Consider the following 25,401-nt stretch of genomic DNA (forward strand, 5'->3'; position numbering starts at 1 on the left):
CTGCCAAACCCAAAACCTGCTTTCAAATAGGGCCATACACTTTATGAAATAACAGAAAACCCTACAAAAAGACACTCAAAACCTACACAGAAAACTTAACACACCATAACAGACTAATAACCTATGAAAAACAGTGCTATAATTACTGCACTGGGCCCTAGAGCACCAATATACCCTGCTTTTGGGAAACTGAAACAAATCATCAAATCAAATCAATTCTTGTATACCGCTAATATCCTCTTTCCAGGGTTCAGTGCGGTTTACATTCTAGGTGAGACTAGGGTTACCATATGTCCGGATTTACCCGGGCATGTCCGGGCAACCGGGCGGGTTTTGCCAATCTGCCCGTTTGTCCGGATTTCTTGTCAAACAGGCAGGCTGGCGGGCGGGCCGTCCTAGCCTGCCCGTTTGTCTGGATTTCTGGACAAACGGGCAGATTGGCAAAACCCGCCCGCCAGCCTGCCCGTTTGTCCAGAAATCCAGACAAACGGGCAGATTGCTAGCCTCCCCTCCCCTTACTTACTACTGCCCTGGTGGTCTAGTGACCTCTTCCGCCTTCGGGGCAGGAAAGAGCCCCCTCTTTCCTGCCCGGAGCGCTGCCCTGCATGCATCCTTCCTGTTTGTGATCTTAGTGCCGATTCAAAATGGCCACCGAGAATTGAAGTGACTTTGCGAGACTTCAACTCTCGGTGGCCATTTTGAATCGGCGCCGAGATCACGAACAGGAAGGATGCATGCAGGGCAGTGCTCCGGGCAGGAAAGAGGAGGCTCTTTCCTGCCCCGAAGAGGTCACTAGACCACCAGGGCAGTAGTAAGGTAAAGGGAGGGGGGTGATGGGGAGGGGGAGTGACGGGGTGTTTGACAGGGGGGAGGGGAAAATGTGACAGGGGGCGGGGCATGTGTCCTTTTTGGGGGACAAAATATGGTAACCCTAGGTGAGACAAAAGCAGATAATGTTAGTGTGAGGTATGAGAACAATTAGAGTCCATTGGTGTAATGCATACGACCAAAAACATTATAGGAAAGGTAGAAGTCAATGGATTGCTATGAAGCAGTCTTTGGGAAGAGAAAGGTTTTTAGCCTCTTCCTGAAGCTAAGGTAGCTGTTTTCTGTTCTGATGGAAATAGGTAGAGAGTTCTATATTTTAACTCCAGTACAGGAAATAGAGAGCTGAAAATCTTCTGATTTTGAATTGTCTTTTAAAACGGTGACACTAGCATCAGTTGTTCTTTCAGTCTGTTAGACTGGACCAAACGTAGCCAAGTGGTCTTAGTCAGCAGTTCAGAGGTGAAACCCTGTAAGATTTGAAAAACTAAACAAGCAGCTTTGAACCTGAGTCTTTCTGCTATGGGATGCCAGCACAGTTTGTTAAGATGGGTTGAAACACTAGTATATCTATTCAATTAGCAGCTATACTCTGTATGATTTGCAGTTTTTTTCTGATATTTGACACTAAATATTGAGAAATAGAATTTTGAAATCCAAGTGAGGTAAGACTAACATTTGGACTAGTAGTGCAAAGGCTTTTTGGTCAAAGAATGATCTAACTAGAAGTATTCTCATTTTGAATAGTGTTTTCTTCCATGGCTGGTTAATATGGGAAGAGAAGGCAAGTGAAGAATCAAGCAAGACCCCTCGTACTCTTGTTTCAGACTCGACTGTAAAGCTTTAAGCTAGACTGTTGCACATTCCTATACTGACACTACATGCTAGCAGAATCCTTCATCTCAGTCGCACATGCAGAATATAGACAAAATATGGACCCACAAAAAACATGCAGATAAAAACTGAAATGGAGACCCCCAAGAAAGCCAGACTTTATAAGCAGTGCAAATACTGGTAAAAGAGAAACAGAAATGTATTTTCTTCTGTAGTCCGCAAAATATAAAAACAGAAAAAATTGTACATTTCACAAAGCAGGCACATCTCAGTTCTTAAAAAGTATTAAATAAAAATATTTTTTTTTCTTTTCTACCTTTGTTGTCTGAGCATTTTATTTACTTTCTAATTGGGTTGGTCCCAATCTCTTCTATTCTCCACGTGTCTTCTCCAGGTTGGCTTTTCCATTTCATCTCTCGCCTAGTCTTTTTGCTTTCCTTCTCTACATCTGTCTGGCACGGATCTTTCATTTTATGTTTTTTTTTCTCTTTTCTCTTCTCTGCATTTATCTCCCTGCCTTTCTCTCACCCTCTAGTCCTTAGTCTCTGTTTCATTTCTCCTCTATCTACTGGCTTTTACTATTTCCCTCTCATTCCCTCTCCAGCAGTCTCATTGCCACCTCTGCCTCTCCCTTCCCCGGACCCCTTCCCCCCCATCTTTCAGTATCTAAATCCAGTTCCCAGTGATGCATGTAAGTATGTTTGGAGAAACTTGTGCCCCTAATGAAGCAGTAAAGAATAAAAATGGTATCCCTGAGTTTCCCCAGTGACCCCCATAAATTTTCAAAATGCTCACTGTCACCTAGATCAACTCTCAGCCATCCTTGCGGGGTGATATAATGCTTAACTTGCAGGTATGTAAAAATATCTAAACTAGATAAATCATAACTTTCCTTAAGCTCTTCAAATGAGCATAATTCACTCACATCCAAGATATCTCTAAAATGAACCAATCCATGGGCAGCCCATCATACAGTAACTGGTTTCCCAAAGCCCACCAGGAACCCCAGGTCTGAACCAATGTAAGCAAAGGAAGACTGACTCCTGGAGCACCACAGCTTAGGTTTAAGAAAGCTCAACATTAGTAATAAATGGTGGACAAATGGATTGACAGATAATCAACCATAAGCCCTGAAGGAGAGAGAGGCCCACAGAACTGCTCCCAGATTATAGCTCTGTATTGATGTTTGTTCCATAGCAGTATCAACTGGTATTGGATCTTGGCTCCAGACTGAAATGAGCTTCAGCTGCGATGCCCATTAATACAACTGTATATTAGGAACTCCATATCAGTTTTCTGTTCAACCGGGATGGATGGCCTTCCCATAAAAACCCAGAAAACTCTGCCTGAAGCCTTAACAAGTCCATCTTAGGCACCAACAGTGGTAAAGTCTGGCATAAGAACAATAGAGGCAGGACATTCATCTTGATGGCCGTAATCTGACCCCACCAAGATAACCATCTACCATTCCATTGAGACAAATCCCTACATATTTGCTTAAATAAAGGAATATAATTCAGAGAGAACAACTGTGAAATATCATAAGGAATATAGATGCCTAGATATTTAAAACCAAGCTAGGCGCACCGAAAGGGAAAGGCCTGATCTAAATGCTGCTGCTTAGTAGTAATGCCCAATATTTCAGATTTATCATAGTTAATCTTAAAACCTGACAATTTATCAAACACATTTAGTTCATGTCAGAGAACTAGTAAAGTAAGCTAGGTGCCCACACATAAAACAAGATATCGTCAGCAAACAGTACTAATTTATGTTCCACCTCATCCACTTGTACTCTCTTAATATCATTTAATAAACAGATTCTTTGTGCCAGAGGTTCTATAAAGACAGCAAATAACAAAGGAGAAAGCAGGCACCTTTGTCTCATACCCCACTTAATTGGAAAGACAAAGGACTATCCCCCATTAATCTTAAGTCTAAAAACCCTGACCAAACCCCATATGTCTCAACACTTGCCACAGATCACTGAACCCTATCAAATGCTTTTTCAGCATCTGTGCTGAGAAAGGCCACCAGGTCTCCTCTCTGTTGCGCTCCCCACAAAACATTCAATGTGCAGCGGATATTATCAGCAACCTGCCTAAGAGCCACAAAATCTGACTTATCTATATGTATCATCTTGGGAAGAATCCATCCCAAGCAGTCAGCCAAAACCTTAGCCAAAATCTTGATGTCTAAATTCAACAAAGAAATCGGGCAGTAAGACCCGCAGAGTGTAGGTTCGTGCCCTAGCTTTAACTGCACCGATATCCCTGCTTCATACTTACTACCCGGTAATGAGTGACCCTAAAAACAAGCATTTCCCACCCGCAACAGCAGAGGGCCCACCTCCCCAGCAAAGATCAAAAAAATTTGCAGAAAAAACTTCTAATCCCAGGGCCTTTCCACCCTTAAGTCTCTTTATACGCATCAAAATTTCATCTGTTCTATAGGGGGCCTCCAACCAATCACGGTCTGCTCTAGACAGCACAGGTAAGCAGAGCCTATCCAAGTATTACTGGAGCTCAGTATCTGCAGATCCTTCACCTTTACTGTAAAGCTTCTGATAAAACCGAACAAATTGTTCCCTAATATCCCCATCATGATAATGGAGAACATCTCCTGGAGCAAATCCAAGAAGACAGGAGGAGCCTCCACGGAAAGTCAAAGCAAAACAGCAAAAGTAGAGGCTGAACATCTCCTGGACCCTTAATTTTTGGTATTGTGTGGAGGGGCTCTGTCGATGACGAAGGTGTCAAGCCAACATTCTACCAGATTTATTTCCAAATTCAAAAACTTTTTGCTGTACCAGCAGTCTCAAAAACTCCGCATGCTCTACCTGTAATTTATTTAACTCCGTTCAACATTGCCGTAACTGCTGGAAGACATCTCCAGAGCCCCCTGCCTGATAAAGGCCCTCTAAATGTGCCAAAGCGTGAGTGCAACTGCAATTCCCTGTGCTCTCTCTCTCTCTTTTCTTTCTTGCCCCCAATTTCAACAAATGTCCACGTACTACAGCCTTAAGGGCATCCCATAGAGTTCTATCCAAAACAACCCCGGTATCATTGTGGAGAATATAGTTATGAATGACCTCACAAATCTCATTGCACACCTTTACATCAGTCAGAATATTTTCATTAAATTTCCAAAATGTTTGGTGTCTCTCTTCCTCCGATCCTGCAGAACCACCCACACAGGAGCATGGTCAGAAGTAGATATGTTTTCTATCACAAACCCTGCCCCATAACTGGTGGCTGCACCATACCATATCTATTTGGGTATATGTTGACTGCGCATAAGAATAAAAGGAGAAGTACCTTTGTCTCGGGTGCTGTAGTCTCCAAATATCAAGTAAATCCAAGATACTTGTCAACTGCTGTAATTTCTTGCAGTGGGCCAAGCTACAACCACTACTTTCCTTACAGTGGTCCAAATCTGAAAGGGAGAGGTTAAAATCACACCCTAGCACTATAACCTCCTGTGCAAACTGTATTAATGCATCCTGTATGGTGTCAAAGAAGTCTCCCTGTCCAGTGTTGGGTGCATAAAGATTTATGAAAGGAACTTGCTGCCTAGAGAGGTGCCCCTAACAGCCAAACATCTGCTTATATCATCCCTAAATATAGCTTCTTTGTTAAAAGGGAGCTTCTTTGTTAAAAGGGACCCCCTTGCGGATATAAATGACTAGTCCCCCCACCTTACCCCCTTGGGGATCAGAGTGAACATAGCAATCACTGTAAGCTCTATGGTGAAGTAAGAAGACATCCCGTTTGCGAATATGTGTCTCCTGAAGCAAAAGAATATCCCACGTAAGGCGTTGCAACTCTCGATGAATACTACACTTTCCTGAAGAATTTAACCCATTAACATTCCATGAACCTTCCCCTAATCCCCCCACCCTTCCCGTCCCTTGTGCTGGCTAACCATCAACCTCATTTGGCAGCGAGATCCCTGAGGAAGAGTGTCATCGCCACAGCAGGCACCCAAAACAAAAGTACCCTGTTCCCCCCAACCCCTTTCATACTCCCCACCATTCATAATGCAATTTTCCCATTCACATGTATAACCATACCCCCATCCATACTCATACACACTGCAGCCACACAATGCATTCATTCTATATGTCTATCACAGGCCACCTTTCAAAGTCCCCTCAGAAAATACCATGACAATTATAGCAATCTGCAGACCCCAGTCAAAAATCTGTGGTGGTTGCATCTGACATAGTGGAACGCAGCTGAGAGTCCCCGACTAGGGTGGGCTTTCTGCCATGTGGATTTCTGTCTGTTCCTCTGGAGCTGATGACCCTGGGAGATCCTTGCATCACAAATCTGATAGAGCTTTCCAGCCTTCCACAATAGTTTGTACCCTCTGCGACTGATCCGCCACAGTAAGTAAAAGCCCAAACGGGTAGAGCCAGTGATAACGAAGCCCAGACTGTTGTAAATATTTGGTAACATCCCAGAATTCCCGGCATCGCTGGAGAGTGGCCTTGGCCAAATCCTGGAACATGGTGATCTTACAATTATCCCACTGTAGCTCCCCAAGGGACCTCACCCTTTACCGAAAAATCATGAAAGCAGGTAATTACATCCTTTGGGAGACCTTCATGATGGGGCCTCAAGTTTCTATGAGCCTATCCAACTTAATGGTGGCCACAGTCTCAGCCTCACGTCACCATTTACTGGGGTCAAAAGAAAAGTACATAACTCCTGGACCATCTCAAAAAGGATTCCTTAAAACGCAAATTACAATGCCGGGACCGGTTTTCTAGGTCCTCCAACACAACTTGCAAAGTCGCCCATTCTTGTTTCTCTTTTTGGAGCTCTCCCTCTGCGCTGTCAAGTTTTTTCTCGACCTGTTCCATAAGTACATAAGTATTGCCATACTGGGACAGACCAAAAGTCCATCAAGCCCAGCATCCTGTTTCCAACAGTGGCCAATCCAGGTCACAAATACCTGGCAATATCCTAAAAAAGCTCAATACATTTTATACTGCTTATACCAGAAATAGTCCCATTAAGCAGACCTAGCTTATAGTGTGGGGAGTCTTTCAGTCTATATTCAATATTTTCCCAAACACATAGATATCTACTCAATTTAATTCCAGTTCTTTAACATTTCAATTAGTAATGTCACAGTGTAGCTATCAAATATTCTGTCTTAATATTCGGGGATCTTCAGATTTTCAGTTTGTTTCCACCATACGGGGATTTTACCCCAGATTCTAATGGTGTTCCTTTCATCTTCATGGATCAACCTGTTTTTTAAATTTTACTATTTTTTCATATATCTATATCATACTTTAAATCTATAAATGTTCTAAACATTACTTCGCGTTTACTTAGCTTCAATTGATTAGCAGCTGAGCAGCAATTCTTCTTTCAAATCAAACCTCCGCCGACTTGGCCAGGTTTCGTATATACTTCGTCAGGGAAGAGGTTTGCATTCTGTATTCACTTCCGTGTCTCAGAAAAAATGCAAACCTTAGCCGGCTTCTGCACAGACCCCAATGTGCGATCTCAGGAGTCTGCCACAAACTTGTATTTCTCAAGTTGTTTTCAAGCTGCACAAGCCGAAGTGAAGGAGGATTAAAACCCATGGGGGAATCGGGATTATATGCAATTTACAGTCAGCTCCAATGGAGCAAAGTACTCATGCGTCCATCTTCCATTGCTGACGTCACTTCCTCCTCCGATACTCATGTTCTTATGCGCTTATATTCAGTGCTGCTACTCAAGATTGGACTTGGCACTGCATATCCATGTCTAATTCAGCCTGTGTGTACTGAGATCTGGTTATCTCACATTCCATGATTAGAAATGATTAGAAAAGCCACCGATGTGAGCTTTTTTTGTTTTTTAGGGGTATGCATTTAGTGCACTATGAATGCTATTAATTGTAAAAAAAATATTTTTTACTACGACTAAATTTTTTAATCATGATCACAATTTTTAACTCCTGTCTGTTGCCCAGCATTGCTTTCTCTCCCCTGCCTATCCTATTTCATGTTGACATAACATAAGAGGGAAGAGGGACGTTGGACTTGTGTACTGGGGGGGGGGGGGGGGGGTGGTCAGCAGTAGGACAGGAGAGAAATGGGTGTCTGAGTGACAGGGGTAACAGGCTTGGGAGCTGAAGGGGAAGGATGCAGCAGGAAAGGATAAAGGGTAGGTACCTGTATGGAGGAGAGGGGGAGCAATGTGCTGTGGGAAGGAAGTGTGTGTATGCAACTTTTCATTATATTCAGCAGGTTTAAAAAATTTCCATGCAGTGGGAATTTACCAGTACCAAGTCATCCAAGTCCAGAAGTTCAACTAATCATGTGGATTAAAAATTTTAATACTATGTTTAATTTTGATTCAAATTTTTAATTGTTTTTCACCGCTAATTGAATAGTACGTTGTTCGCGAGATTAAAATTTTTAATCGGTGCCCAGCCCTATGTTTTGGGTTTAAAAAAAAAACCCTCTCAAATGCTGGCTGTGGTGGTCAAAAATTTTTTGAATGTTCAGTCTCACTCTCCAGATAATGGTCGATGGTGAATTATCATGGAAATGCATACAGAACTATCACTTATCCAGATAATGACAATATTCAAAAGTTTTCATTTTGTTCTACATTTATCTGAATAGCAGACTGAATATTGTCACTTTACCCCCTCATTTATAACAGGTTGCCTTAAGTTAAGCATTATTTGCATTCTTACATTTATAGAATACTGTCACCCATCAAGTGTATACCTATACCTGTAAATGGCAGCACAGAACTAAGTGCTATTCTGTAGTTCACAAGCACGAATGGCTTAGCACGTAAATTCAAAGGGGCGTTCACAGGGGAGAGGCATGGGGAAGGTTGAAATCTACACACTTAGGACTAGATTCAGTAAATGGAGCCCAAATTTGGACATTAAAAAAAAAAAAAAAAAAAAGTTACCAAAGGTGACGAACAAAAATACCTCTATGAACGTAGAAAGATGTCCAAGGAGTAGGGTAAATGGATGCGTTCCAAAAAAAAAAAAAAAAAAACGGGGAATTGAAAGTCTGTTGCACACAAAATTTTATAGGAACACTTTGAAGATTCAATTACACTTTGGAGACTCGACATGGAGCTGTGTTTTGGCATAGCCACCTGCCTCAGGATTCTACAGTGACATATACAAGAACAAAGAAAAACTACAATATGAAACCAAGTGAAATTAAATTTAAAACATCAATACAATACAAAATTACAAAATTTACAAATACAAATCTATAATAAAATATCTAAACACGGAGGAATATATGAAAAGAAAAGCCAAAGAAACTATAAACAAAAACTCACACTTGTGAATAACATGCAATATAATTAAATAATGAAAGTATTGAAATATGCATGTTTTTGATGTTTAATGTACTCAGTTATAAAACAGCATTAGATGTAATTCAAAAAAGGGGCATATGGATACCTTAAATAAAACCAACATGCACGTATTCAAAATACTGAGGAATGGGGAGTACAAAAAAGAAACTGCATCGATTTAATGACAACAGAAAGAAGCACTGGATAAAATTTGAAAAAGGGATATGGATACCTTAAAGTAAAACCAATGTGCATGTATTTAAAATACTGAGGAATGATGAATACAAAAAGGAACTGCATAGATTAAGAACAACAAAAAACTGCATGGATTTAATGACAACAGAAGAAGGAAGAAAATAAACTGCATGGATTTGGGCACCAAAAAAATGAGCACTGAGTGTAATTCTACAAAATAGTGCTCCCAGTTGGGTGCTGTTTATAGAATAGCGTGACGCAGTTGGATCCACGCCCAACTTTCGGCAGGAGGATTTACACTAACCGAAACATGCTGTAAATCCTCAAGTGTAAATTTGGCACAGATCCCCCACGTTCTATAATACTGCGTGCATCTTTAGTGAATGCCAATGCCCCTCCTGTAGGCACACCCCCTTGTCAGTTGCACGCTAAAATTTACACATGCATCCTTAAAAAATACAGCATAGTAACAGACTGCATAAATCCAAATTTTTGCCAACACCAATAATTGTTAGTGCCCAATTATTAGAGCTAATTGGCTCGTTATTCAATCAAATTTGTGCATGCAATTGTGACCACTATTTGGGGGGGGGGGGGGGGGGTTAGTTTACAGAATACTTCAATTTACACTCAAAGTCCACATTTAGGCGCCTGCATGTATGCCAGGTCTATAGCTGGCATAGGTGCAGGCACCTCTGTTGATGCCAGTGTACCCTAGTATTCTCTAAAAACATTTACGCACATGTTCTGATAGAATAGGCTCACAATATGCAGAAATTGTTTCAACCTGTCAAAGAATTCCCGCCTATACGGATAAGTTTCAGGACCACCCTGGATCTTTACAGAGGCAGTCTGTACTATCCAGATACCGCCTCTGGTCAACAGCGCTTATCTGGTGCTGATTTTCAGATAAGTCCTTTTAAATATTGACCAGGACATTTTTAGCATCAGTAAATAAAGTTAAGTAGTATGTCAAGTTTTAATAAACACAAAGGAAAGACATCCTAGGGACACTACCCGAGGTTCAGAATGCAACAACACAGTAACACAGTAGATGGAAGGCATATAAAGACCTGCCTGGTCCATCCAGTCTGCCCAACAATATAAACTTTTAGTATATGATACGATGACATATGCATATTTGATCTTGAGCTATCCTTGCCAATTTTAGGGCACAGACCATAGAAATCTGCCCAGCACTGGCTTAATTTTCAACTACCGGCATTACGTCTGATGAAAGGATGAGTATATTCCAGTCTCGCAGGACCACAAACCAGCCTGATTTTCAAGGCAACCACAATATGTAATCTAGTTCATGGACCAAATGCACACAGATGTGTCTCAAATATAGCTTGTGGATCTCCTGAAACCAGAGCTGTGTGCAGCCCTCAAAGGATGGATTTGGAAACCCCTGAGCTCAAGAGCTCAGACTGTTGCCAATTACTGCTAGGGGTCCCAGCTAGAGTTCAGCACGGATGAAAGCAGATAGATGATCATCCAACACAGCAAACTGAGCAAATCTGTGGATGTGAACAATACCTGCCTAAGCCCAGATTACAGCTTCTTGGCTATCAATGTCAGTTTGCCCCCAAACATTTCATAATTTGTATGTTTCCCAGCAGCAACATTAGCTAAAACATATACATGCAAGATTTCACTCTAAACATACAAAATTAAGTTACAACCTTATCCATGGTACTTTTAGAGACCCACCCTCTCAAATGTGCTCTAGAAATCTCTGCAACTGGACTGAGTCACCTCATACACATGGAGAGACCCTTGTTTTCTGCCCCTATACAGAGTCAGTCAATGCCATATTCCCCCTATACAAACCATACCGCTGTCCACAGAACGTGTGCGCTACATCCATCACAACAGGCCTCCACCCACATAGCTGAGGAATAAAGATCCTACTCTATGTACTCCATAGAGAGGTACCAGAAAAGACATAAAGCACGGACTGTGTATTGTGCCTTTTCAGACCTCAATTTAAGGCCAGAACACAGTTGTAAAATATGAGGTAGTACAAGGTCTCCAGTGTACCCCAGTATGACAAAAGTGTTATGCATCTCAGCATGTGTTCTGTGGTCATACTGTGATGCAAGGAAGCTCCGTTAGCTTCTACCCCCTTCCCAAGGGACTAATGAATAAAGTTGTTTTCCAAAATGGATTATTTTTACAGTAACTGGCACAAAGACCTAAACACACTGTTCTTTTACGTGTGCATTATGTAGGTTTAGGTATGACAGATTCCACGATGTGCTTTTATTTTGATAGCATTGGAGAGTCCAGATGTCTGTGGGCCGCAACCCTTGAAGGTGACAGTGATGGGGAAAAGGGGAAAAGCTAATTACCTTCATTTTTCTCTCTATGGGGCTGCTGCTCCTCCTCCTCCTCCGCCTCCTCTTCCTCTTCGTCCTCCTCCTCCTCTTGTTGCAGCTGCCTCCTGCGATGACCCAGCATGTGACGTTTTAAATTGCGGCTCTGGTTGCACCGATACTTGCACATGCTGCACTCGTATGGCTTTTCCTGCGTGTGGATGCGTTTGTGCCTTTTTAGGTTGCCCAGGCTGCTACAGGCAAAGCTGCAGCACTCACACTTGAAGGGTTTCTCACCCGTGTGGGTCCGTGTGTGGCGCTTCAGGTTCACCAGCTGTGCCGAGGCATAGGCACACTGCGCACATTTATAGGGTTTCTCGCCGTTGTGTGTTTTCATGTGCCTTTTGAGGTGGCTGGAGTAGTAAGTGGCAAAAGAGCAGAGCTTACAGGAGTATTCCACTCGGCTCTTCTTCGACATGCTTCCGTCCTCGCTTTCCCGTTGTGACGAGCTGCTAGCCAGGCATTTTAGGCAGCACTGGGTGAGACACACATCCGGGCAGCAAGCTGGACCCTCCAGAACCAGGCCACACTGCCTACACAGGAGGGGGCTGGGGAAACACCCCCGGCCATGAGCCTCTTTTCCTGCACCGCTGGGTTCTTCCGTGTCGCTCTCCACGCCGAGCTGCCGGTAGCTGGAGTATTCGTCGTCACTCAGAGTGTAGGCAGGAATCTCAATTTTGGCAACTACGGAATCTGCAGCAAAAGAGCAGAGGAGTAAGACAGCAATGATAGCGTTTAGGAAGAGAAAGGCCCTGCAGGAAAATGGACACACTCATCACACTGGAAAGGGACAAGTTAGAAAAGGAAAAACTGATGAGCTGAATCACCTTCCTTAGTCTGAAAAAAATCTCTCTTGATCATAAAGTCACAGGCATTTACACAAGCCAAGAAATCAAACACACTGCTTTTCAAAGAACTGACCAGTTTCATACAACTTCAGTCCTATGGAACATTCTGGAAAGTTTGAATGCTAAGGAGTCATAAAGCTCCTGGGGCTGTGTGTCAAATATTATATTATTTAAACTGCATACTTATGTACGTCAGATCTAGAACTGGAAGATGTGGTAAAAGCAGCTAGTGTAGCTGGGTTTAAAAAAAGATTTGGACAGGTTCCTGGAGTTTAAATCCATAATCTGCTATTAAGATAGGCATGGGAAAAGACAATACATATCCCTGGGGTCGGTAGCATGAAATCTTGCTACTTGTTGGAACTCCGTCAGGTACTTGTGACCTGGATTTGGCCACTGTTGGAAACAGGAGACTGGGCTGGGCTACATAAGTATTGCCATACTGGGACAGACCAAAGGTCCATCAAGCCCAGCATCCTGCTTCCATCCTTTGATCTGACCCAGTAAAATTCTGTATGTTATTATGACCTAATCTTATCTTCTTAATTGGTTCTATTATTGCCCCCTGATTTTTTTTATTGTAACTGCTTTGAATTCAAATTAGAAAAAGAGGATTAACATCTAATAAACACCATTGAAACCTCTGGTGAGAGATAAATTAAATGACAGTTCTGCCTCTGCCCTTTGCCTGGGTACTGCTCAGGTCACTTGTGAAACTAAACTGCCCATCATATTGCTTCTCTTACTGCCTGCACTTTGGGATGGGTCAAGTTCTAGAAATGAAAACAAGTCAAGCACAGCCAGTGGCGTAGCCACAGGTGGGCCTGGGTGGGCCAGGGCCCACCCACTTAGGGTTCAGGCCCACCCAACAGTAGCACACGTTTAGTGGTAACTGCTGGAGATCCCCAGCTCCACCAGCTGAAGACCTCCCCCTGATGGTAATGAAAATGCTACTCTCCTTGATACTGTCACCTGCGCATGCTCAGTCTTCAGCGCATGCCTGCTGCAGATTGTCAAGGTGGAAAGAAGCGTTTTCTCACCAACTGAGATACTTTTTTTTTGGTGGGGGGGGGGGGGGGGGGGGGGGAGGAGAGAACACTTGGTGCCCACCCACTTCTTGCCTAGGCCCACCCAAAATCTGTTGTCTGGCTACGCCCCTGAGCACAGCATAGGTTTCATGCATGCAATCCAGTGGATAGAACTGTTTTGTGATTTCATTCCTGTAAGGGGTTGTTTTATGTTAATATTGACATGTGAGGAGTGAAGTGGTACAGAAATTTTACATATATTTTGTACCATATATATAGATTTTGTTGTACTCTACTTCAAGGTCTGTGTTTTTTTAATTCAAAAAATTATTAGTGGATTATCAAATTGCATAATAAACTAAATTCTATGGGTGTTTTCCTGTACTGGGGGCTCTGCTGCCATATTTATTGTAAGCTACCTGGGGTATAATCCCCTCTCCCACCCACACACACAATTTATAATCCCTTGTATCCATACCAGTCATCCCAGTGAGTGTCCTTTATGAGAGGCACAGGACAGGATTTCTTCCAGAACACTATTAAGAACACTGTATTAAGTTATGTCCAATACAAAAGTTATCATCTTATTTTCTTTTCCATGTTTTATTTTGTTTGATTTCTATTGATAACCTTTAAGAGTGGACTAACACGGCTACCACACCTCTCCATTTCCAGAACACTGGAAGAACTGAACAAGTTGCTTTTAGCCAGCCAGCAAGTTCTAGTTTTAATCAAAGGCTGAGACTTCCGCCACCCTCCCCCAACCAGGGGCTATAATAGGTAGTCTCCACAGCATCCCTGACTCTCCCACACAGCAGTGGCACCACTGCCACAGAGTCACTAACAGGTGTATTTTCAAAGCACTTAGACTTACAAAGTTCCACAGTAACCTATGGAACTTTGTAAGTCTAAGTGCTTTGAAAACGAACCCCAAGCGTCCTAAGTGGTACAGGTTTTAGTCAAGACTATGTCCCACATAACAGCAGTTTAAAGGCATGAGACATATTCCTCTAACACTACCAGCAGATGTGGCAGTATCATGTGTGTGTGGAGGGCACACAATCACAGTTATAGTGCTTTCAGGGTAATGACTATATAGGTGTTATCTCTCTGCATTGTCATAGTAGAAATGAACCTCACTCCCATGACAGGGTTACACTCCAGATGCGCTCAATCTCTCAGATTCTCAGCTAATGCTTGCCTCCTTCTGGAGATCATAAGGTCTAATATGCACAGGCAACGTAAGCTGCTTCCAATACAACTGGGATAATGTCTCTCTCTAGTTTCCACCACATTTTCTTGGTACTTAAGTCTCTTCTCTTCCTACAGAAAAAATAGCCACTTTGCACCGAGACTTTTATTAATAATGCATTCTTGTGCTTTCTTTCCTTTACCACAATGTCTGGTTTTCTCACATTGAACTTTCTATCTGGGGGAACAGAAATGTCCCAGTTAATCACAACTTCTTCATTTTCCACAGTCCGGGATGTAATTCTAATGTTTTTCTGGCATAGCAATGTTTACACAGTTTCCAATGGATGAGATGTGCTACCTTACTGTACTTTTCTCTCTACTATTTTTCTAGCAGTAGCACATCACACTCAGCAAACAGATGTGCAACTGTTCCCACTTCAGTGCTGCAGAATCTGCATTTATCTGCTTCACTAGTTTCTCTGTGCTGGCTATAAGTCACCTTATCCATAGAACACCAATTATCAATCTCTTCGTGTTTATGCTCAAAACTTTTTATTGAATTATAAAAATATGAACAATAACAGCAATTTAGGCAGAAAAAGAAAAAAACTGTGTATAATTCACTCTTGGCTTCCTAACTGCGATACACAAAGGAGTTAAACAAAGTAGAGGGCTTTGGCTCTTATAGCCCCCTACGATAAAACATAGAACAGCCATTAACACATCAAATTCCATCTCACCTTACCCCCTTTTTCCCTTTATATTTATGATCAAGCAATGTTTATTGAACAAATTAAAATACATACAACCAAATAACAGGCTGGGTGTTCAATGTTGTATAAAGTCCCCCCACCCCCACCACCCTTTCCCATCTCCCATACCGCAGGTGTAAACACAAACCGTCCTGATGTGTGAAAGAAAAAAAAACCCCCAAAGGATAACATGGACACAGAGACTGGATATAAGTGTCCCAAGTAGATACAAATAGCTGTTTTCTTTTATAAGAAGAGCGAGAATGCCTCTGCACCAATAACGTCAGGACAAGAAACCGGTTCCTCCACTGCCAGAAGGACAGCGCTTCATCATTGATCCACACTCCTAAAATAATGCGTTTACCTAACACTTCCATCTTGTGGATCAAAAGATAGGAAAAGCGGTCATGAACACCAAAAGCTTCATACTTATCCAGAAGAAAACCCGCTGGTGATGCCAGGATTGGCCTTCCACGCAAGGCCCCCAAATATCATATCACAGACATCCAAAAGGATTTGACTGTCACACAACTCCTAAAAGCGTGAAAAAATGAGTTGACAGAATGGTGGCATTTCCGACATATGGGGGGTGTCCACCCCTCCCCCCCCCCCACCTTGTAAAGTTGCTCATGGATAAAATAAGCCCAATGTAACACTCTAAATCGACACTCACGCAGCTCAGCATTAATTGAAATGGTAGGCATATAGCAAATCAGCATGTAAAAATCTAAAAAAAATCTAATGGCAGTCCTAAATCCTGACACCAACAAGATTTGTAACAGAATGGACACCCCAGAGGGAGTGGAAAACATGAAAAAGGATCTGCAGAAGCTAGAAGAATGATCTAATGTTTGGCAATTAAAATTCAATGCAAAGAAGTGCAAAATGATGCACTTAGGGAGTAGAAATCCACAGGAGACTTATGTGTTAGGCGGTGAGAGTCTCGGAGAAAATACTATAATGCCTCTGTATCACTCCACGGTGTGATCTCACCTTGAATATTGCATTCAGTTCTGGTCACCGTATCTTAAAAAAGAATTAGAAAAGGCTCAAAGAAGAGAAACCACATGAGGAAAGGCTAAAAAGGTTAGAGCTCTTCAGCTTGGAAAAAGAGATGAATGAGGGGAGGTATAACTGAGGTCTACAAAATCCTGAGTGGTGTAGAACGAGAAGTGAATCAACTTTCTACTCATTGCAAAAGTACACAGACTAGAGAACACTCAAGGATCTTACATGGAAATAATTTTAAAACAAATAGGAGGAAACATTTTTTCACTCAATGAACAGTTAAGCTGTGGAACTCTTTGCCGGAGGATGTAGTAACAGCAGTTAGCATATCTGGGTCAGGGGCGTAGCTATGGGCGGGCCTGGATGGGCCCAGGCCCACCCACCCACCCAAGCGCATGCAAATTTTGCACACTGCAGCACCCGTTCGCGCTCTGGCTCAGCTGATCTCTCTGTCTCCGGGACCAGGTTCCTTCTGTTCCTTCCAGCCCGATTTCGACTCAGGTCCGCCCACCACCACGGCACCACCCAGGCGCACGCACAATATACTTGTTACTGACTGCAGCAGCGGAGCGGAGCAGCCTAGCATAGTAAGTGTACATCACAGACAGGCTTAGCTGATGATGATGAGATCTCTCCAGGAGTCCAGGCATGTCAATCGAGTTGTTTTCCAATCCATTCCATCCATCCTACGCCGGTGCTGCTCAGCCTCGCTCGCGCTCCGCAGTCCGCACGCACGCTCATTGCATGATGGCATCTTCTGAGGGCATAGCTAGCTGCACGTGCACGCCACGCGGGGGAGGGGGGGGATTGACCTGCCCTGCCCTGAAGAAAAACGTGGGAATTATTAAAGAAACTTAAGAAAGGTTCTTTGATCGAGATCATCATTCCAGTGACAGTCTAATCCAGATTGTAACTTCTGCAGGACTGCAGGAGCCCAGCCTGCTTCCCTCCACGCTGCCGCTGCCAGGAACCTGATCATAGAAAATTGTGAGGTGGGGTAAGGAATGAGAAATGCTGGGGGGGGGGGGGGGGGGGATGTCATAGAGGGAGAATTGTTGGACATGGGATGGGAGGGGATTAATGTTGGACATAAGGGTGGACGGGATGGTGAGATGCTGCATGGAGGGTAAGAGGGGGAGAAATGCTACATAGCCATGGAAGGTGTTAGGGGTGAGAGAGGGAGAAATGTTGGACACAGGGTTGGGAAGGGAGGGAGAGAAGCTGCAGGGGGGGGGTGAGAGGGATGAGAGAGGGAGAATTGTTGGACAAGGGAGGGGAGAGGAGAGCTGTTGGAGATAAGGGTGGAGGGGAGAGATGATGTATGGAGGATGAGAGGGATGATGAGAGAGGGATAAATGGACATAGGGGTGGAGGGGTGAGCAAGAGGCCATATGGAGAGTGAGAGGGATGAGAGAGTGAGGGAGAATTGTTGCATAGAGGGTGAGAGAGAGAAAACTGTTGGAGATGGGGAGAGGAGGGGAGAATTGTTGAACATGAGAGTGAGGTGCTGAATGGAATGGAGGGTGAGAGAGAGAAATGTTAGACATAGGGGTGGAGGGGAGGAAGAGATGGTGCACAGGGAGAGAGGAGAAGTGTTGGACAAGATAGTGGACAGGAGGAAGGGAAACAAATGCTGCATTGGGGAGGGGGAAGAGATTTTGGGCACAAGGGAGGGGAGAGAGAGATGGTGGACAATAGGAGAGAAGGAGAGATTTTGGACATGGAGGAAGATGAGAGGGAGGGAGAGGAGAGAAAGAGGGAGATGTTGGATTCTGGAGCAGAAGGGAGTGATGGAGAGATGCTGGACAGTGGGACTGAGGGGAGACCCAGAGGGAGAAATGGGGGAGCAAGCAGGAGGAAAGAGAGAAGGGACAGGGAGAAAGAGGGAACAGTTGCTGGGATAGAAGGGTGGAGGGGATGGTAGAATCATGTGGGGGAGGCCAGGAGGAGGTGGCAAGGAAATAAATGAGAGGATAATGATTACAGAGAGTAGAAATATGGTAATGGAGATTAGATTAGAGATGAAAGAGAATTGAGGGCTGGGGAAAGTTTGAGATGGGTAATGGGAGAGCTACCCTACTCAACTGAAACAGCTCTCGATAAAGTCTCCAATGGCCTGTTCTTGGCCAGATCTAAAGGTCTCTATTCTATCCTCATCCTTCTTGATCTGCTGCTTTTGACAATGCTGATTACCGCCTAACTCTGATACGCTGTCCTCACTTGGATTTCAGGGTTCTGTTCTTTCCTGGTTTTCTTCGTCTCTCTCCCATTGCACTTTTAGTGTATACTCTGGTGGATCCTCCTCCACTTCTATCCCGCTATCAGTTGGTGTACCTCAGGGTTCTGTCTTGGGACCTCTTCTTTTTTCCATCTATACTTCTTCCCTTGGAGCTCTAATCTCATGCCATGGTTTTCAGTATCACTTTTATGCTGATGACTCCCAGCTCTACCTCTCCACACCAGAAATCTCAGCAAGAATCCAGGCCCAAGTATCAGCCTGCCTGTCTGACATTGCTGCCTGGATGTCTCACTGCCATCTGAAACTAAACATGACCAAGACTGAGCTTCTTGTCTTTCTCCCTAAACTCACCTCTCCTCTTCCCCAATTCTCTATCTGTGGATAACATTCTCATCTTCCCTGTCTCATCAGCTCGTAACCTTGGGGTTATCTTTTGACTCCTCTATCTCTTCCTCTGCATATATCCAACAGACTGCTAAAACCTGTTGTTTCTGTCTCTATATCACCACCAAAATTAGTCCTTTCCTTTCTGAGTACACTACCAAAGCCCTTATCCACATCACCTCCCACTTAGACTATTGCAACTTACTTCTCACAGGTCTCCCACTAAGCCACCTTTCTCCCCTTCAAACTGTTCAAAATTCTGCTGCACAATTTATATTCCACCAATGTAGCTATGCTCATATTAGCCCTTTCCTCAAGTCACTTCATTGGCTACTTGTTTCCGCATACAGTTAAAAACTTCTCTTATTGACTTACAAGTGCATTCACTCTGCAGCTCCTCAGTACCTCTCCACTTTTCTCTCTCCCTACACTCCTCCCCAGGAACTCCATTCATTGGGTAAATCTCTTATCTGTACCCTTCTCTTCCACTGCCAACTCCAGACTCTGTCCCTTTTATCTTGCTGCACCATACGCCTAGAATAGACTTCCTGAGCCAGTACGTCAAGCTCCATCTCTGGCCATATTCAAATCTAGGCTAAAAGCCCACCTTTTTGATGCTGCTTTTAACTCCTAACCCCTTTTCACTTGTACAGTACCCTTGTATGTTTTATCTTTCCCATCTTATTAATTCCCTTATCCCTTATTTTGTCCTGTTTGTCTGTCTTGAATAGATTGTAAGCTCTTTCGAGCAGGGACTCTCTTCATGTTCAAGTGTACAGCGCTGCGTACGTCTAGTAGTGCCACAAAAATGATAAGTGGTAGTAGCAGTAGGAATTCACTCAGAGAAAAGAAAAGAGGGAAATGGAATGCCTCAAGAATCGGTACTAGGACTGGTTCCATTCAATATATTTGTGAGCACTATTGCTGAAGGGTTAGAAGAAAATTCGGGCTCAGATAACAGCAACAGCATGGATACACCGGAGGTAGCATAAGGTGAAAATGAGTAATATGCTATCATCTGGCTGGGATAATCCATGTGGAGTGCCTCAAGGCTCCCCATTGTCGCCTATTCTTTTTAATGTGTTCATACATTCACTAGGACTCGTCCTGGAAAGGGCTGGTTATTTGATGTATATGTATGCTGATGACATTACAATACTAATTTATTTATGCATTCTTGTATCCCACTGTTATCCAACAAATTTCAGTTCAAAGTGGCTTACAATTACATTCTGGTTAACAATTACAGTATTGGTTTACAATTTATAGTTTGATTGAGACTTATAGTGGAGGTTTAGCACTACAGTTTACATTTTAGTTGGGACATAGTGAATGGTTTATGATTAGTAATCTGAATGGACATCAATAGCTGACGTACGTATTGAAGAATTTTTTTAAAGAAGTATGTTTTCAGTTCTTTTCTAAACTGAAGATAGTTTGTGATGCTTCTTGTGATCTTTGGCATTGAGTTCAACCATTTGGTGCCCTGGTAGTTAAATCCGGCCGTGTAGGTGGATTTGTAAGTTATGTTTCTACAGCTGGGTAGGTGAAGAAGTAGGTAGCTTCTGGTCTCCGGGGTTGCGTTTCTTGGGGATAGTTTTACCAAGTCAAGCATGTATTCTGGAAACAAACCGAATAATATTTTGTATATGATGGTGCTTGCTTTGAAGACCAGTCTTGCCTTGATCGGCAGCCAGTGTAGTGTTTTGATTAGTGGGGTTGCTCTTTCATATTTCGATTTCTTGAAAATTAGCCTTGCTGCTGTGTTTTGGACAGTTTGCAGTGATTTCAATGCACTTTCCTTGCAACCAACGTATGCTACATTGCAATAATCTAGCTGTGATTGTATCATCGATTGTACTATTATCTGGAATGATTGACTAGGAAAATAATCTCTAATCCTTCTCAGTTTCCATAGTGTTCTGAAGCATTTTGTAGTTACTGCTGATATTTGATTATCTAGTGTTAGGTGTCTGTCAAGGATGATTCCCAGTATTTTTAACTGTGTTTCAATTGGGTATGTTTGGTGATCGATTGTGAAGTTTTGGTGGACTGTGGGGTTGTGCGGGCTTGACAGAGCCAGGAATTTGGTTTTGTCTCTGTTTAATTTGAGTTTGAAAGTTTCTGCCCAGTTTTCCATAAGGTCCAGACCTGTTTTAACTTTGACCATTATTTCTGTGATATTGTTGTAGAACGGTATGTAAATGGTGACACCATCTGCATAAATGAATAGGTTAAAGCCCATTATCTCCAGTTTTTTTTTCCACGAGTGGAGCCATCATTACACTGAACAGTGTCAGTGATATCAATGAGCCCTGTGGTAGCCCACACTCGGAGATCCAGGATGTTGATAGCTGGTTGGACACATTTCAATGTAGGATCTGGTCTTTAGGAAGTCGTTGAACCATGTGGCCAATGTACCACTGACTCCCATGTAATCTAGAAGGGTCATCAGTGTTGTGTGATCTCCTACATCGAACGCACTGGACATGTCAAATTGCATTAATAGAATATTCTGATCTTGGCTTATTAGGCTTCTGAACTTCGTTATCAGCGTGGTTAGGACTGTTTCGGTGCTGTGTTGTGGACTGAAACCTGACTGGGATTTGTGTAGGATTGAGAACTTTGTTAAATATTCCATTAGGTGTTGTGTTACCAATCCCTCCAACGTTTTGGTCAGTAGTGGTATTGAAGCCACTGGTCTGTAGTGTGTGAGATCGCGGATCTTGTTGGTTGTGTTCTGGGGACTGGAGTGAGAATGATTTCACCTTTATCTTTTGGGAATAGTCCTTCTGCTAATGTGTGTGATGTGTTTGATGATGCATTTGATGAACCAATCTGGTGGGTTTTTCATCGTGTAGTTGGGGCATTTATCTAGCAGACATTTCACATGTGCGTATTTTGTCAGTAGTGTCTTTACTGTGCTCATTTTGGGTGTTTCAAATGTGAACCAGATTCTGTCTGCCATAGTATGGGTGTTGTTGGTTTCGCAGTCTTGTAGGAAGTCAGTGATGAATGTTTGTGGTATCGAGAGATTAGATCTTGTCTTTGCTATTTTTGTTCAAAATATTGAGCTAGTTCATCTGCAGTGGGTGGTGTTTCAGTTGATGCCAGTATGTCCTGTGTTTTCAGTAGCTTCTTCATGAGTTTGAATATTTTTTTCATAATAGTCTGTTCTGGATTCGTGCATATGTTATTGTATTCCGATTTGTCTTTCTTTACATTCTTTTTGTATATTCTTATTGCTTTCTTCCATATGTCTTTATTTCTGTTTTGAGTTTGTCCCATGTTTTTTTTCCAGTCTCCTGCATAGTTTTTTAAAGTGCAGTAGCTTGGGTGTTTTTTGTTTTAAAATGGTGCTATTTTGTCCAGTATGTTTTCACATGCTTCGCCCCCAAGTTCTTCATGAAGTGGATGTCATTCGGTTCTCATTTATTATGTTCATTCATCAACGTTATCCAGAAGGTGCAGTTGTCCACCTTCTGTCGGATTGCGATTGTGTGTGGTGATCTTGGTTTTCTGTTCTTGCCATTCGCTTTCCAGTGCAATGTAAAAGTGAGCTTAGTGGTCTGACCATGGTACCTTTTCCCATTTTTGGTTCTCTATTGTGTAACTGTTGTTTGATGGTAACCTTTGGGCTAGTATGTCCAATAGGTGGCCTTCTGTGTGGGATGAGGTGCCTTGTGTTGTTGTGAAGTTGCATTGCTTTAGGAAGCTCATTAGAGTTTTGGTTTTCGTGTCATTCTGTTTGCCTAGGTTCAGGTTGACATTGCCAATTAGTAGGACATTTTGTTGGTTTGTGCAGATGTTTGATACAAAGTCTATGAAATCATCTTGGGCATTTGTCCAGCTACCTGGGGGTCGATAGAACAGTATGATACTTAGTTGACCTACAAGAGTTGTGTCAGTTATTTTGCATGCCAGAATTTCAATCGCTGAGGATAAATGTTTAGCGACAGGCTCAATGGTGAAAGTGTATTTGTATATTATTGCAACTTCCCCTCCTATCTTTTTGCTTCTGTTGATGTGTAGTGTTTTGTATCCTTGGGGGCATAGGTCCAGAGGTACTGGGTCATCTTCTAGGCATAGCCATGCTTCTGTTATGAGTAGTAATCCTAGTTTTTCTGTTTCAATCCAGTCTCTCAATAGGGCTGCATTTATATATCCTATAGGTATCTTGGTGTATGTATCATAACTGATTTTGGTGTGTTTGATAACCTGTAATTGTCTGTGTGATCTGTCTGTTTTTAGATTGTGATTTTGTTGTTGGTTGTTCTGACTTGTCTTTTTGTTGGTTTTGTCTGTTTTGTTGTTAGGGTTATATTTTGGTTCTTTCAGTTGATGGTGGGGTCTTCGCTTGTCCGTGATACGTATAGGGATTCTGTTCCATTCATTCAGTGATGCCGCTAGTATCCCGATTATCCATATTATCATCATGTAATAGGAAGCCCATATTCTTAGGTTTGCCATTTAGGCGCGGGAGCTGCTTGTTGGTAGTTCTAATGTGGATCCTATTTAAGAACCCTCTAGCTATTCTATAGTGCGTTTAGGCATAGAGTCCTTATGGGGACCCTATGTAATAAACCTTTCTTTGTTCTATCAGGCATTTTGGCACAGAGTCCTTATGGGGATCCAGTATTGCTTTAATTTATATAGTCTGATCTAGGCAAATGTCTGATCTTCGTCTGTTCTGATCTCCTTTGTGAAGATACTGGTGCAGCAGAGCTTTCAAGAGCACACTGTTCCTTTCATCTTCTCAAAGGAACAGACTTATGTGGTCTGGAAGCTTCACACACATCATCTTCAGTTGGCTTCATGACAAATTCATTGTATTTTCCATTCTTGTCTAAAAGAAATATGTACATATCGCCCGCATGGCCTTATCGAACTGTGGCGCACTGCGGGCTGCATTTGCGATTCTAACAAAGAAAACTGACTCTCTGGCTGCAGAACTGCATCTCTGCTCTCTCCCAGGGCAGTGATTCCAAATAGGTTTCTGTTGGCCATGCAATAGTTGTTACAGGTATGCAAAGTGCAAGCAGTACAGGGCGAGCTGAGCACTCAGTATCCCATTTCTCTGATACCTATTCGATCATCATTTGAGTCTTCTAAAGAAATTATTGGGCATGGTATGCAAATAGTGACTGAATGTTACAACATCACTTAAAATTGAATAATGGGGAAATGAAATTCATGTTAATAGGCAGAAGTGTTAATTCATTGTGTGATAAAATATTTAAAATAGATCATTTAGAGTATACTTTTTCAGCAGGTATTCGAATTTTGGGTGTGCTGGATCAAACTTTGTCATTAGAGTGGAGGAGTGGCCTAGTGGTTAGGGTGGTGGACTTTGGTCCTGAGGAACTGAGTTTGATTCCCACTTCAGGCACAGGCAGCTCCCTGTGACTCTGGGCAAGTCACTTAACCCTCCATTGCCCCATGTAAGCCACATTGAGTGGGAAAGAGCCGGGTACAAATGTAACTAAATACATTAATAGTGAGAAAGTTATGTCATATTTGTAAAGTTTTGATAATGCTTACTTTAGATTGTTGGTTCAATCGCTTTTAGTTATTTGAGATACCATAATGTCATCTATTTAAATTGTTCTAAAAAGACACTTAAAAAGCTTCAGACAATTTAGAACACAGCAGTTCAGCTGATTTATTCACTAACCAAATTTGATTCCGTTTCTTTGTTCTTTCTTCGCCTCCACTGGGTACTGGTGGAGGCTTGGGTATTATTTAAGTTCTATTGTTTTTTTTTTTATTTAAGATTCTGCAAGGTAGTGCTCCACTATATATGAATGTTTTATTTGACTTTGCTTCACTGAGATGATCCTGAGCATTGCAGGAGCTGAGTCCTGTCTTCCCAAATCCAAGAGGGGCAAAATCTGCTCACTTATCAGAGTCCTCTTTTTCATTGCAGGCTACAACACTCTGGGAAACTCTTCCAGAAGACTTAAGGTCTATTACAAGTTATAAAAATTTTAGAAAGCTTTTAAAGACTTAATATGTCATTAATATGATTCTGTGGATGCTTGCTGCAATTGGGGAGTGGAGGGGTAGCCTAGTGGTTAGAGCACTGGTCTTGACATCCAAGGGTGGCTAGTTCAAATTCCACTGCTACTCCTTGTGATCTTGCACAAGTCACTTTACCCTCCATTGCCTCAGGTACAAATTTAGAGTGCGAGACCTCCAGGGACAGGGAAATACCCCAGTGTACCTGAATGTAACTCACCTTGAGCTATTATTGAAAAAGGAGTGAGCAAAATCTAAATAAATAAATAATGTTATGTTACAGATTGTTGTAATTTCATTGGCTATTCCCGTAATTGTGATCCGTGTTGAACTAGTTTTTGGTATATGCAGAATATAA

General features: G+C 42.5%; 1 protein-coding gene across 1 annotated transcript in view; it reads right to left on the reverse strand.

Annotated features, from left to right (window-relative positions):
• The window catches only part of ZNF513 (zinc finger protein 513), a 79,423-nt gene that overhangs the window by 14,397 nt on the left and 39,625 nt on the right, over nt 1-25,401 (reverse strand). The window contains exon 4 of the mRNA XM_030198588.1: nt 11,549-12,265. Coding sequence (XP_030054448.1) covers nt 11,549-12,265 — 717 coding nt within the window. The remainder of the gene's footprint in view (nt 1-11,548; nt 12,266-25,401) is intronic.

Source organism: Microcaecilia unicolor, chromosome 3 (genome assembly GCF_901765095.1).
Source record: "Microcaecilia unicolor chromosome 3, aMicUni1.1, whole genome shotgun sequence".
Classification (NCBI taxonomy): Eukaryota; Metazoa; Chordata; class Amphibia; order Gymnophiona; family Siphonopidae; genus Microcaecilia; species Microcaecilia unicolor.